The following is a 15,320-nucleotide window of genomic DNA, read 5'->3' as shown; positions in this document are numbered from 1 at the left end:
TGTGTGTGTGTAGGTGAGGAAAACCAATATACATTTTAGAATAAGGCTGTAATGTAACAAAATGTGGAAAAAGTCAAGGGTCTGAATACTTTCCGAAAGCACAGTAATATAACCATATACAATTGCAGTATCACATGTCTTAGGATGATAAACTGTGCCATCCCCATGGCTTCTACAATGGATTTGTGCACTGAGACACCGCAAATCAGACAGGTGTCTGGTGCACCATGAAACCCCCCCCCAAATTTTTTTTGTGACTGCTCCACTAAATAAATCTTAGTCGACCAACAGCCCATCGACCAGTCGGCTAAATGGGGTCAGCCCTTATAAGGGCACACTGTCATAACGTGCTCAAATATGCAAATAGCAAGTATAAGAGGTTTATAGCCTTATCATATTTTATTACAGCCATCTATCCTGGACACATTTTATTACCTTATTTTTATACTTCCTCAGGCAGTCAGGCAGTGTCTTTGACCTCTAGACAAGGGGGAGATCTCTCTATTCCTTTTTCTCCACAGAGGGTCTTGGAGGCTGACGCAGCTGAAGATGCTTACCATGACGATGAGGACTATGACGTGGACACCCCCAAAAAAAGACACAGAGGAAAAAGCAGGGTAGGTGATCCACAGAGACATAGTGTACTGTAGTGAACTACTGCTAATGCACATGACTGCCCTAGTTAATAATTCATTCATGGATTCAGTCCCTCACTGATACTATATTTGCATTCATTATCCGGGCATCTGTGCTGTGAGGACTTCCTGTTATCTGAATACCACTCAGTGCTAGAGAATGAGCTGAATCAATTCATTATAATGCATCAAATCATCTTGGTACCATGGCTAAGTACTATTGTATTTATACTGACAGAATTACATTATAGATTAGTATTTTTTTCCCATCACAATCCAGTCATAAGCTTTAAAAAAATACCTGTACTGAGAAACATTTCCTTCATACAGACTGTTACTATGACATTGATGGCAATGGAAACAGACAACCTGCAGCTATGAACTACCATCTAACCTATTACCCTGCCAGCCAGTTGAATGCACCTGTAGAAATTTGCTTATCTGTTGGCTGCTTTCTTTGCAAGTGAAATTTCACTTACATTTTTTTTTTTTTTTTTTACAAAAATGTAAATTCTTATACAAATCATCTCCCCCCTTTCTATTCTCTCATGTTTATCTTTCCACAAAAAAAACCCTTTTAACAAATCATAGTTTCAACTAATGGGGTAGAAATATATCCTAGCATATACAGTTGTTGGCTGGCAGGAAAGATGTCAGTTTGATCTCACAGGTATTAGTGTTTGCCTGTTGATACACTCCTGATTGTGCTGGGTCTGCCTTTATGAGGTGGTAACTTGTCGGTTGGACATTTTAGTTTAGTATGATATGGGATTATACTGTAGGTTTCCTTTTCATTTGCATGACACTTTGTTGTCATGTACTTCTGCTTGTCACTTTCCTTGAATCACGGAGTCTCTATGGCTTCTGCTGGCTTAGCGCTGTGGTCTCCTTGGTCACCATGGTGATGGTGGTTTTGTCCCCACAGGGTCGGATTTCAGGCCGCAGGAGGACAGACATGGATGACCAGGACAAGCCATATAGCTGTGACAGTAAGTAAATGAGTCAAATAATGATCAACCACCCTCTCATATCGTATCAAAAGGTGCATTATGATATCATCCAGTCATGAGACATTTGATCTCCATTTCAACTGGTTGGTTTTGTTAAATGCCTTCTCCTGAAGAGAGCTGATGGTACTACCATGTCACTGTAAGCTAGTTAAACAGTATATTTTAATCATAAAAATGGATATGGATTTCTCTGGTCTGGATGTCTTTCTACAAAGAGATTAGGTGCTGTGGTGCCTTCAGGACAGCATTTCAACGATCTAGCCATCAGGTCTTAACTAAACTAAATGAAACCCTAACATTTCAGCACTATGTAGATCAGTCATTCAAATCCCCCTTGGAGAACTCTCACATTTATCAGAGCCATGTGTGTTTCCACTTCCTTCTTACCAGAGATGAGAAGCACAGAGGAGACAGCGTTGTCACTGTCTCAAGTAGGCATGGCATTTGCATGTGGAAAGCCTAGGCAGGAGTTATGGATTTTGTGTTGTTGTGGTGACTTTCTGAGTGGGACATACTCATGCCCTTTTTCTTTCCTTTTTTTGCTTTGTGTTTCTCCATTTCAGAGAGATGCCAACAAAGGCATAAGTTAAAAACAACGGCGTCTGGTATCTGGACTTGTTGCCTTTTACTGGTATCTTAGGAAATTTGTTTGTAGTTGATTAGTATTCTCCGTGATCTTATTGGTGTACTCTATATCCATTCTCTAAACAATGAGTCCATGTTGTGTGACTCTTGAAACACTTTTGTTCCCACATCAGGTTTATGTTTCTCCTGATTGTGTTCCGTATTACTGAGGTGTGAACCAGTTCCCTGTATTTTCATACCTTTCTCCAACAGATAAGCTAAGCTCCACCATTTGGATCCTATCAGTCTATTTACAGAACTCAACTTGTTGAAATTCTCAAAGCATGTTTTGTTAGTCTACAGATATGACCTTATTTGGCAACCTTACTGAGCATACTGGAAGATGCGATAAAGCCATTGTGCAACAAAAATGACATGAATGCTCAAATGTGGAAAACATACTCCTGACACTACCAGTGTCCCTAATGTTGAAATCGATCCTAATGTTTTCAGTCCAGTGATGGGAACATTGTGATGTAAAGGTCTTTTTGAATTTTTAACAAATCCCTGCGTGTCTAGCTCTGAAAGTGGCACAAAGATGCAATACGTAATGTCTCTGTGTTGATAGACACGTTCTAAGAAGGGAAGAAGTGAGTGTTTTGTCTGTGTTTTGTGCCCCCCCCCCCAGTCTGCGGGAAGCGTTACATGCACCGTACAGGGCTGAGTTACCACTACACCCATTCCCACCTGGCAGAGGAGAGGGGGTCCGAGTCCTCCCGGTCACCCTCCGCACAGCGCTCTGACCGACACAAACGTAAGGCACGCAAACTGATATTCAAGGCCTCTAAAATGTCTCTCTTCTGGTTTCACCATCCCACAGAAATAGAAATACACAGAGAGCCAATGTGTGTTTTTAAACGTCATGGCTATTCCTAGTATGCAGTTTGCACATTCATGTGAGCTTTGTTGCAGTCAACTAGCTAAAGTAGGGATAGCTGTAGATGTAACAGTGCATCAGGTTTACCTGCGCCTCATGGCTAACCACCTCCAGTCAACATGTGATTACTGTCTTCAGTGCTAGTTCACATGCCCCATTTTAACCAACAATGTACAGGCATAATGTTTAGGTCAACCCTGTCTGAGGACTTTGAAAACACCATTTTTTCATTCATTTTGTTCATATCTAGTTGATCCAGCCTTCTGTTTATCCTCTGCAGGTCAGAAGGGTCCAGGTAGTACTGCCATTACCAATAACTACTGTGACTCATGCCGGTGCACCCCAGGCTCCAACAAGCAGAGGGGTAAATCTGGGGAGAGGGGTCCCTGCTCAGTCTGCCGGCGCTCCAGTGAGTACCCTGCTCTGCTACACAGCATCCAAAACCATGACTATGACTAAGCTGTGCTGTAGCTGTTATGTGCTACCATCATCCTGTCATCTTGTTGTTGCCAGCTGGCCGCCCAGAAGAGAAGGAGGACAGCAGGCCGTTTGCTGGGGCAGAGGAACTGTTTGGCACCACCTCGGAGAGTGACACGTCCACGTTTCACGGCTTTGAGGACGATGAGCTTGAAGAGCCCTCGTCAAACGGCAAGGGGACGCCCAACCGATACAGATAGAGAAGAACTTTCTAGGTTTAAAGACTATTTTTAATATGGATAACCTCTGGCAAAAGTCTGCTGCTTCTTTTTAAATGTTTTTATTTAAAGTGATTATTTCAGGAGAGAAATGCAAGAAGTGTTATTTTGTTATCTACTGAACCTTGTTTAATAATTTATGAATGTGTTTTTTTACATTTAACTTTGAATGCAACTGAAGGTGTCTCTAGACAAATGACTTGCTCCCTATGTGAAATGGAAAGAATTTCTTGGATTATTTTTCCACTGGAGCGGAAAAGGCAAATATGTTATGAAAAAACACTGGAACATGTGGATATAATTCTGCTCTTTTTGGGATGATTTGCCAGAGAAAATAAAATCCAATAATTTATCTGAAATTTAGTTAAATGACAATGTCTGGATGAAGAATGAATGTCAACACAAACCCTTCCCTCGACTTGTTGATGTCACTAGAATCACCCATGCAGTTTGGAAAGACTTCCACTGCTTCACCCTCTGGATTATAATAATGTGAAGATGGAGTGGCGTGAAGCAAAGGATTGATGTGTGAAATAAACAAGAGGGTTATACCAGAAGCAGGGCATGGCTAGCTGAAAGGTAAGCACCTAGGTCCTATTCAAACACAGTACAGTACTTTCTCATTTAAATACAAGGTGTATTCTTATTCCATCAGTTCATGCCTTGCATTTGCCATCAACAAAGATAAAAACAACTGTTGGTTTTATGCCAGCTATTTTGGAGTGTGTGTAACTCCATAATCTGACCCATTTGTCTCTGTTGTAGGAGTACCATGGCATGAGGACCCAGGGGGCTTTGCAGCCAGTGAGGGGTGAGGTTCAGGACCCTCAACTGGGCCTCCACACACCCCTTCACTGGGCCCAAAGACCCTATCCGTCTGACTGTCAGCCACCAAACAACCATCCGTCCAACCGCTATAATGCCTGCCTGCCAGCGACCACATAACCTAATCCTCCCTAACTCAGATATTTTCTCTTTTTGAAGCAATTTCCCCCCTGAGAATGTATTGTTTTTATCCTGTGTTTTCGTCCTCTACGGTTGTGGGCCACCATGCCCAGCCGGCGGGAACCAATGTGACACTGAGACGTCATTAACTTCATCACTGTGCCAGCCTGTGACCCAGGCAAGAAACCAGCTCTGACAGCCATGATGACCCAGTGACCTCACTGGAACCACCCTGAACTTTAACCTCTGCCCCTGTCATAGCGGCGGTGCTGGACTCCTCTGTCACTTATACAACAAAACCTCTGGACTACTTAGACATTCTCTTACTCTTTTTAATGTCACTTGAGCGGGCCAAACAAATCAAGAGCTTTCTTGAATCCCTTTCATCCTGAAGTTAGAATCGTGCTATGTTCCTTTGTTTTGAACACGATATTGACAGTTTGGGTTGTTAGTGTCATTTTGGTGAGAGGTGGATATTTTATTATTCTGTTTGTTCGGGCTTTGTTTATACCTCTGTCTTTCTACAATACCTACTTCTACTCAGGCGTATGATTTGTACTGCTGTTGATTGTTCTCTCTGCGTCATGATGCATTCATTGTCAGCCACTGTCCCCTGCCTGCCTTATGTGATTGTATCCCTATGGTTTAGTGATCCCAGCTTTAACAAATCACAGTATTCTGAACTGTGCCCAACCAAGTTCATGGGCACATTACTCCATATTTTCTCCTTCCTCTGACTCACTTGTCAAATGCTTTTGTCCAGAATCACTTACAAGGCATGTGTGCGTAATGCAACGATAGTTGCTTACAATTGCAGAAGGAGTCTTTTAAGCTGTAAAACAATGTTATTTTTGACATTTTGCTTTTAAGTGCTATATAGCTGCGTTTACACGGGCAGCCCAATTCAGATCTTTCTTCTACTTATTGGTCTTTTGACCAATCGCATCAGATAATTTATCAGATATTTTGTGTCTTAAATGTTGACTCTAGACACTCACTCACATAAACATTCTTAACACTGAATTCCCTCAGGGACCCTGTCATCCAGTTTTTAGAACTTCTAATGGAGAATTATTTTGGTATCAACAACAACCTCCCCATCAATTACTGTGTTTCTATGGTATCCTCAAAGGTCTTAAGTTAGTCATATTAAATGACAACCTGGTTGCTATTATGGTCATGGTTTTTCTCTCACTGGTGACGTCCTCGAACAAACCGCATGATACAGTATACTTCCAACCAACACTTCATGGAAGTCAGTGATGTCTGTCTGTATAGAAACAAGTGTCATCACAACCAATCATGTAATAGTGCATAGCTTGTATACCTCATAAAAGAGTCAGACACAGCAATAACCCCAGAGCTCTTAGCAAGCCTTCCTGAGTTAGGAAGCACAGGGCTCGGAATAGAGCCAAGAGATTAAATGAACTCTTCAACTGTAAATAACTCAAATCGAGAGAATTTAAGTCTTTGTTAAACTATTTTTATTGTATTGAAAGAAAATAAAGAATGAGACTGCCCTCTCTGGATATTTGGGGATGTTTTTCTGCGGTCCTATGTAACACTATTGTAGTAATTACAGTGTTACCACATACTGTAAATGAGAGGTCACCATGTAGACAGAGGTCCAAAGGTTTTATTATTTGGTGCCCACAAGATATCAGGTGCATGGGGTATTTTACATTGATAATAGTCATCTTGCTGTTTGAGAAACTAGAAGCACAAATTCCCTGGATATGTTACATGCATAGTAATGTGCCCATACCATAACATGTGCTTTTAGATAATGGAAATCTATAGTCGATTTATATACAATGCACTCTGTACATACACTATTGTGTTTGTGCTGACAATATTTTTAAACACTGACTCAATACATGAAGCATCTCTACCTTACAGTCAAGAGGTTATCAGTTTATGATAATCATAAATATTAACCAGTACAGTGCATTGCAGAAACTCTAATTGAAACAATTATTGAAATAATTATCTCAGTATTTCAAGAACTTGGGACTATAACGTTCTATCTGGGGAAAAAAAAGATGATTCTGATATAATTGGCTTTAAAGTTCCGAACCCTTTGGTCTCAGCAATTTTTTATTTTTTTACTTATTTAGATCACTATATAGAGAACACTGAACAGAACTGTCAATAACAGAATTTTGACAATGCAGATTGAACATTATAGTACCTAGCTCTCGATTTGTCTTTCATAATATTGTCTCTGGCATAACTGTGTATGCAACCAATAAACTTTGATTTGAGTTGATCATGTGCCCCCCCTTCCCCTCACCACACGAGGGAGTTGTTGTTGTGCTGTGAATGCTACCCTCTTCTAGCTCAGGACTTTGGGAGGGTAGAAGAGGTATGTACTGTATGTTCCAGTTCCAGGGGTGGATGTGGATGCAATATATCAGTCAGGTGTATATCATGAGTGTGTCCTTTCAGCAGTGATGCTCCTGTTCTGTTCAGTGGTGGGGCTCGAAGGCATTTCCCTTTTGTTTGTGTTTGAAGATAGAAGAACCAAGCAGCCTGCTGGGTCTCTGTTCACGTGACTTTTACTCCCCAGCTCAGACTCCCTAAATTCCATTTCGCCAGAGCATTTTCCCTAACACGCATGCACACTGTTTGGCAAATATAACAATGGCTTGCAACATGATGAGCTCATACACATCTCTCTGACCCAAAGACTGGACTATGGATAAATGACTGAGCATGTAGGTAATGGTTTACATTGACACTCATGCAACAGAAAGGCTAGTACTGAATAAAACTGAATTTCTTAGGCTGTTAAACGTTATACTGTAGGACACCTCTGCTTGCGGGGTGAAATGAGGCCCTGGTCTCAATGGGTTCCCCTGGTTAAAGAAGGTTAATAAATAATTTGACATGAAATAAATATTCTTGCCACACCTGTTAGGGCAGGGCAGGCCACCATGTTCCACAGAGGTTGTGCATGGTTTTTACTCTCCATTAGTGATGCAGGGCTATTTTCATTAGGGGCCCTTAAGGCATGTGAATGTCACTTAAGTATATCTGCGACTGATCAGATGTGGCACTTATTTGGCATGTATCTGCTTGAATAGGTCCAGAATAATATGTAAACCCCATGATGCCGTGTAAAATACTAAATAAGGCTGAAATCACAAATTTATAAACTCATCGACATTATTGACATTTTCCATAAGGGATAGGGTTTTGAAACATTATAGCTATCTATATTGATTGAATCAAATGGTAGGTGTTCTAGAGTGTATGATCGTCTATGTCAAATACTAGAGCTTTCTTGTCCAGGTCTCCTTTGAAAAATAAGCCGTTGACCTCAATTGGACTTCATGATTTCAATCAATAAAAATCCAACCACAGCATGAATTCTAAACAAACAAAATGTTTTGATGAAACATGCAATGATTCATTGTAGATTCTCTATCAAGGCCTTATACCTACTCTTGGAATGTAATGAAGCATGGAGATTTTCCCTCAAAGTTACTTAACCGGTCTTCTATAATAACAATTATAATACCTTAGATTTATGGGCAAATAAAAATATATTCCCAATCACTGCAAAAATAACAGGTTTTAAGTTTCCATCAGTGAACAGCATTATACGGTGTACTGTATAAGAAAAAATATGATATAGATTTAGATATAAAAAAAATGAGATTTGTTATCCTGCCGTCTTTATTGCTGACTGCCTAGTGAGGGCAGATGGAAATGTATATATATGTATATATATGTATATACCCCATTATGACTCTTTGAGCTTGTATGTCGCCCTACTGTAACCGTGTGTGTCTGTGTGTGCCTGTACTGTATGCATGCCATGTAGTGAGTGGGTCAAGGCCCGCCCTGGCTGGCATGATCCATTCCTCTGTGGTTCTGTGAGTATTCCTAACCCCAGTTCTGCATGGTACTGTCTGTAACCCTTCAGAAGAGAGCCTCCTGCCCCAGCACGCCCCTCTCCCCACATGGTCATGACCCCTCCAGGGGTGTCTCTCTATGCCCCTCCTGCCCAGGCAGTGTCAGGATGACTGCATCAGCCCTGTCAGCCGCTTGCCCGTCAAAGACTTTCCCTGGAAGATGGAAACAAACTTTAGTGGCTGGGTTTCTGAAAAACCATGCAGTCTGTGTACATTGCTGTGCCAAGAAAGTACTTAGACAAGCTATCCCTGCCAACATGTTGAGCACTTACCTGTCCTTTTCCGATTTTTTTAAAAGAAATGCAAGTCAAAGACCTCTGTACTACTAGCCTTCACAATCATTTTGACCTTGAAAAAGGTCTTCGTTGGGCCGCGTGCCTGTGTCACAGCCCTAGTTTCTGGTAACTTACCACACTGCGGGTGAACTTCTCCAGGGAGGTACGACGGCCCTGCTCACTCTCTGTCTGTGACTAGAGGCAGGGTGGTGTGGAGGTTGGGTGGGGGTGAGAAGCGGTGAGAGACACGGGGAGGGGAGGAGATGAGGGAAGGTTAGAAGCGTTTCAAGGCAAAACACATTTTAGGCCATGAAGCCAGAAGCAGTGGCTGTGGTAGAGAAGCTAGGGACCAGGCCAGCAGGGGGGAGTGCCTTTTCAGGGGACTAGATAACACAGGGATGCTGCTCACCAAGAGAAGATGATGCTTTGATCTGCTGTGGTGCTGATCATCCTAGTACACAGTATAACAGCACTTGCTTTATTTTCTGTTTTAGAGAGCCATGATTGTATGTATAAATCTGAAGGAGTCAAAGAATATAATAAGTGACAAAAATAATCAAGCAAAGGTAAGCTAATGTCTCAGTTTAGATGTAAATGGAGATATAGTATCTGTAGAAAGTGTAGATTTGATTATAAATGTATCCTCTTCCAAAAAAGGATGGAGTGCTTTCAAACATATTTAGTAAATGCACAATATCCCAGGTGGAGGGTGTGACTGATTAGGGTTAGTTATAGTAGAGCTCACCGGCTTCTTTCTGGCTAGCAAGAGGTCCTGATAGATGTTAGATCTCAGGAAGCGTGCATAGCTGTCACTTTTCATCAACTTGAAGATGTGCTCCTGGAGAAGAGGGAAGAGGTGGTGGTGATGGGGAGGGGGGGGGGGGGGGTGAGAGAAAGAGAGAGAGACAGGGAGAGTTGAGATTATGTAAGAAGGCACGGGGGAGCTGAATGTTAACCATGCGTGCTAACATGGAGGGACTAAGGGAGGGAGGGAGAGGTACGGAGGGTGGGAGGGAGGAGTCTCCCGAGACAGGGCTGAGTGAACACAGAGCCATCCACGCTAATGCACCATCAGGCAGTCACCATCAAACAAAGCTAATACAGTTTGAACCTAAGGAATCTAGGATGAATGCATGGGCTATTCATAGGCATTACTCGGCCCATTAGGCCCTGGCTAACCTAACATAGCAGGCCTAAAAAGACAACTGAGCTGAGTTTCCACATCCGTTTTTCAGAGAAAAAGGAAGCTAGGTTGAATTAACTGTATTCCTGAAAACCGAATGCATTCGGTTGTTTGCAACTACGCTAAGGGTGGGCCCTAGCAACCACAGATTCTTCACCGCTGTTCACTCACTTCCTTCACACTCCATCTATCCATCCACACCCCTCTCAGCCACTAATGTGCAGGGGGTTTACTGTATGTGCAGTAGTAGCAGCAGTATTGACTGTGTGTGTGGGCGTGCGTGCATATGCGTTTGTGTGCATAGGGGAGGTTGTGATACATACCTGTGCGTCCTCATAGCTGTATCGTCCAGGGTCTTGGAGGTTATGGCTGGTGCGCTCATAGCTGTGGGAGTCCAAGTTGATGGAGCTGGGCGCTCCCTCTGCCAGGAACTCCTGCCAGATCTCCTGGGCCCTGGTTGCCACGTTCTCCAGGGGCCTCCGCTTCAGGTCCTGCACTGCCAACCAGAACCTAGCCAAGGGGCACAGGGAGGGCACAGCCAATAGAGATCAGTGTCTGCAGCATTCACTTCCCATTATTATCTGCCAGGAGAGGAGAGCTCCCCCCTGTGGACATTCAGTGCAGTCATTCCCTTAATCTCATTACCGCTACTCAAAAGTCTCTCTATTTAATAGCCTGGGGAATTTAAATGGATGTGAAACAGTAGAATGAAAGAGGATAGTGACTGTGTATCACTGTGAGCTGTCCCTGTAAGGCTCTATCTCTCACCGGAGGTTCTCTGAACTGAACTCCGACTCCAGGAACTTGAGGAACGCTTCCTGCCCTGCTGGGTCCTTTAGGGCCTCCTCCAGAGAGAAGCCCCACTTCTTCACACGGTGCTGGCTGGGGTCCCGGCTGCTCACAGGGAAGAACGGAGAGAGACAACCATGATGCCTTTCAGACTTAAAACAGACCTGGTTAACTGTACATGATCTTCCCACAATACATACACTACCGGTCAAAAGTTTTAGAACACCTACTCATTCAAGGGTTTTTCTTTATTTTACTATTTTCTACATTGTCGAATAATAGTGGAGACATCAAGACTATGAAATAACACATATGAAATCATAAAGTAACCCCACATAGACACCCTTTCCTTTAATGACAGCTTTGCACACTCTTGGCATTCTTTCAACGAGCTTCACCTGGAATGCTTTCACAACAGTCTTGAAGGGGTCCCACATATACTGAGCACTTGTTGGCTGTTTTTCCATTACTCTGCAGTCCAACTCATCCCAAACCATCTCAATTTGGTTGAGGTTGGGGGATTGTGGTCATCTGATGCAGCACTCCATCACTTTCCTTCTTGGTCAAATAGCCCTTACACAGCCTGGAGGTGTGTTGGGTCATTGTCCTGTTGAAAAACAAATGATAGTCCCACTAAGCCCAAACCAGATGGGATGGCATCTCGCTTCTCCTCCATGCTTTACGGTGGGAAATACACATGCGGAGATTATCTGTTCACCCAAACCACGTCTCACAAAGACATGGTGGTTGGAACCAAAAATCTCAAATTTGGACTCCAGACCAAAGGACACATTTCCACCGGTCGAATTTCCATTGCTCGTGTTTCTTGGCCCAAGCAAGTCTTTTCTTCTTGTTGGTGTCCTTTAGTAATGATTTCTTTGCAGTAATTTGACCATGAAAGCCTGATTCACACTGTCTCCTCTGAACAGTTGATGTTGAGATGTGTCTGTTACTTGAACTCTGTGAAGCAATTATTTGGGCTGCAATTTTCATCATAGTTTCATCATAGCACTTGATGGTTTCTGCGAATGCAATTGAAGAAACTTTAAAAGTTCTTGAAATTGTTCACATTGACCGACCATGTCGTAAAGTAATGATGGACTGTAATTTGTCTTTGCTTATTTGAGCTGTTCTTGCCATAATAATATAGGGCTACCTTCTGTACCCACAAATTAACTTTTAAGAAGGCAACCTGTTAATTGAAATGTATTGGTTTAGAGAATGACAAGTGTGTGCAAAGCTGTCATCAAGGCAAAGGGTGGCTATTTGAAGAATCTCAAATCTCAAATATATTTAGATTTGTTTAACACTTTTTTGGTTACTACTATGTGTTATTTCATAGTTTTGATGTCTTCAATATTATTCTACCATGTAGAAAATAGTAAAAATAAAGAAAAACCCTTGAATGAGTAGGTGTTCTAAAACATCTGACCGGTAGTGTGCATTACATTGTGGTTGTGGATGCTGTTGAAAATGTTGATTGCATAGGGAAAGAAAGAGGAGCTAGCCATTGGGCTATCATGTCATTTCAGCCAGCACCTGACAGCACCAACCCTCTGCCTGACCTCACCAGTCATTTGAAGACTGATTGTGTTGACTAGTGATGTCTGTGCATGGTGTCCATGGTGCCTATAGCCTCACGCTGCCTCCCCAGTGAACCCACCTAGCCTCCAGGTCCCAGAAGGTCATGTCATCGCTGATCCAGGGGTTGGACGGTTCAATGGTTGACGCCAAAGGATCGTAGACCATGAACTGTTCCGTGTAGCCCATGAGGCTGTCTGCTACTTTGGACATTTTCATACAGTGTCTGTCCAGCTGGATGTTCAAGAAGGAAATCTGAGGGAGAAAATAATTAACGATGGCAGAATACGATAGTACCCGCATTACTCAGAAGTGAGCTGGAGTTATGAATGAGACAGACAGACAGCAGGAGATAATGGATAATGGCGGTGATAGTAATGACCTGTCAGGAGCATCACAGTGTGTTACCTCCTTCTGCACGTCCTCTCTGGTGGGCTTCCTGACCGGCTGGGACGGGAGGGACTGGTGGACTGGACTATGAGTCTGGGTGTCGTCTGTTACCCCATACACCGACTGGACAGGGACAGAATGGATATACATGTCTGTTATTGCTTATACGCTCACCCTCAACACAGGCACGTGCCGCACAGAACATATACATACATACACAAACAGATAGACCACTCACCACTAAAAGCCTTATTCCTTACCTTTTTCACCCTCTGTGGATTCTTCTCTCTACGGCACTTGCGAATGTCCATCTCTGTGGTATTTACACAGCCTGGCTGTAAGAGAGTTAGTTTCTAGGTCAGATTATAGTGGGTCACCAGGCAGTATCCTGCCCTAGCCTGGAGGCTAGACTTCATTCAACATTACAACCACAGAGGAGTTGGATAATACAGAACCCTGTGTAATTCAGGCTAACCCAGGCCACACTATACAACTAGACTGATAGAACCCTTTATTGTTCTAACAGTAGAGCCCTATGGGACTTTCACTGTAACACTCCCTGTACTCTCATCACATCCTCTCTCCAGCCCTCCCTCAGTCCCCAGAAACACTACCTCCTCTCAGCTCACCACCAACTCCCCTCAGCCCTCAGCTCACCACAGGGCGATGGACGTCCCAGAATGCCCTCTCTTGGCTGTCCAATATCTTCCTCTCCACCTTGTCCTTCTTCCTGTCAATCCTGAGGGTAGACGACAGAGGACAGAGACAGGTAAATAATGAGGGTAGGGGACAGAGGACAGAGACAGGTAAATACTGAGGGTAGATGACAGAGGACAGAGTCATGTAAATACTGAGGGTAGGGGACAGAGGACAGAGACAGGTAAATACTGAGGGTAGGGGACAGAGGACAGAGCCAGGTTGATACTGAGGGTAGGGGACAGAGGACAGAGCCAGGTTGATGCTGAGGGTAGACGACAGAGGACAGAGCCAGGTTGATGGTGAGGGTAGACGACAGAGGACAGAACCAGGTTGATGCTGAGGGTAGACGACAGAGGACAGAGACAGGTAAATACTGAGGGTAGGGGACAGAGGACAGAGACAGGTAAATACTGAGGGTAGGGGACAGAGGACAGAGCCAGGTTGATGCTGAGGGTAGACGACAGAGGACAGAGCCAGGTTGATGCTGAGGGTAGGGGACAGAGGACAGAGACAGGTAAATACTGAGGGTAGGGGACAGAGGACAGAGACAGGTAAATACTGAGGGTAGGGGACAGAGGACAGAGCCAGGTTGATACTGAGGGTAGGGGACAGAGGACAGAGACAGGTAAATACTGAGGGTAGGGGACAGAGACAGGTAAATACTGAGGGTAGGGGACAGAGGACAGACACAGGTAAATACTGAGGGTAGGGGACAGAGGAAAGAGCCAGGTTGATGCTGAGGGTAGACGACAGAGGACAGACACAGGTAAATACTGAGGGTAGGGGACAGAGGACAGAGACAGGTAAATACTGAGGGTAGGGGACAGAGGACAGAGACAGGTAAATACTGAGGGTAGACGACAGAGGACAGAGACAGGTAAATACTGAGAGTAGACGACAGAGGACAGAGACAGGTAAATACTGAGGGTAGACGACAGAGGACAAAGACAGGTAAATACTGAGGGTAGACGACAGAAGACAGAGCCAGGTTGATACTGAGGGTAGGGGACAGAGGACAGAGCCAGGTTGATACTGAGGGTAGGGGACAGAGGACAGAGACAGGTTGATACTGAGGGTAGACGACAGAAGACAGAGACAGGTGAATACTGAGTGTAGGGGACAGAGGACAGAGACAGGTTGATGCTGATGGTAGACGACAGAGGACAGAGACAGGTGAATACTTAGGGTAGCGGACAGAGGACAGAGACAGGTAAATACTGAGGGTAGGGGACAGAGCCAGGTTAATGCTGAGGGTAGACGACAGAGGACAGAGCCAGGTAAATACTGAGGGTAGACGACAGAGGACAGAGACTTGTAAATACTGAGGGTAGACGACAGAGGACAGAGACAGGTAAATACTGAGGGTAGACGACAGAGGACAGAGACAGGTAAATACTGAGGGTAGACGACAGAGGACAGAGACAGATAAATACTGAGGGTAGAGGACAGAGGACAGAGACAGGTAAATACTGAGGGTAGGGGACAGAGGACAGAGACAGGTAAATACTGAGGGTAGGGGACAGAGGACAGAGCCAGGTTGATGCTGAGGGTAGACGACAGAGGACAGAGCCAGGTTGATGCTGAGGGTAGGGGCCAGAGGACAGAGACAGGTAAATACTGAGGGTAGGGGACAGAGGACAGAGAAAGGTAAATACTGAGGGTAGGGGACAGAGGACAGAGACAGGTTGATGCTGAGG

General features: G+C 43.9%; 2 protein-coding genes across 3 annotated transcripts in view; one reads left to right on the top strand and one right to left on the bottom strand.

The window, feature by feature from the left end:
* Window positions 1-7,056, top strand: part of LOC139383322 (zinc finger protein DPF3-like) — a 43,503-nt gene extending 36,447 nt beyond the window's left edge. Inside the window, exons 5-10 of the mRNA XM_071127812.1 lie at window positions 522-617; window positions 1,561-1,624; window positions 2,898-3,023; window positions 3,427-3,555; window positions 3,660-4,420; window positions 4,607-7,056. Of these exons, the coding sequence (XP_070983913.1) occupies window positions 522-617; window positions 1,561-1,624; window positions 2,898-3,023; window positions 3,427-3,555; window positions 3,660-3,823 (579 nt within the window). The 3' untranslated portion in view covers window positions 3,824-4,420; window positions 4,607-7,056. The remainder of the gene's footprint in view (window positions 1-521; window positions 618-1,560; window positions 1,625-2,897; window positions 3,024-3,426; window positions 3,556-3,659; window positions 4,421-4,606) is intronic.
* The window catches only part of LOC139383321 (regulator of G-protein signaling 6-like), a 57,724-nt gene continuing 48,806 nt past the window's right edge, over window positions 6,403-15,320 (bottom strand). The window contains exons 9-18 of one of the 2 annotated variants that reach the window (XM_071127810.1): window positions 13,582-13,663; window positions 13,185-13,259; window positions 12,943-13,047; window positions 12,617-12,789; window positions 10,933-11,058; window positions 10,488-10,674; window positions 9,727-9,819; window positions 9,391-9,432; window positions 9,117-9,176; window positions 6,403-8,859 (exon numbers count right to left, since the gene is read on the bottom strand). In XM_071127810.1, coding sequence (XP_070983911.1) covers window positions 8,809-8,859; window positions 9,117-9,176; window positions 9,391-9,432; window positions 9,727-9,819; window positions 10,488-10,674; window positions 10,933-11,058; window positions 12,617-12,789; window positions 12,943-13,047; window positions 13,185-13,259; window positions 13,582-13,663 — 994 coding nt within the window. In that variant the 3' untranslated portion in view covers window positions 6,403-8,808. The remainder of the gene's footprint in view (window positions 8,860-9,116; window positions 9,177-9,390; window positions 9,433-9,726; window positions 9,820-10,487; window positions 10,675-10,932; window positions 11,059-12,616; window positions 12,790-12,942; window positions 13,048-13,184; window positions 13,260-13,581; window positions 13,664-15,320) is intronic. The other variant, XM_071127811.1, reaches the window with a different exon arrangement.

This window comes from Oncorhynchus clarkii, chromosome 25, assembly GCF_045791955.1.
Source record: "Oncorhynchus clarkii lewisi isolate Uvic-CL-2024 chromosome 25, UVic_Ocla_1.0, whole genome shotgun sequence".
NCBI lineage: Eukaryota > Metazoa > Chordata > Actinopteri > Salmoniformes > Salmonidae > Oncorhynchus > Oncorhynchus clarkii.
Note: the sequence above shows the minus strand (reverse complement) of the source record. Positions and strands in the feature narration are given on the sequence as shown.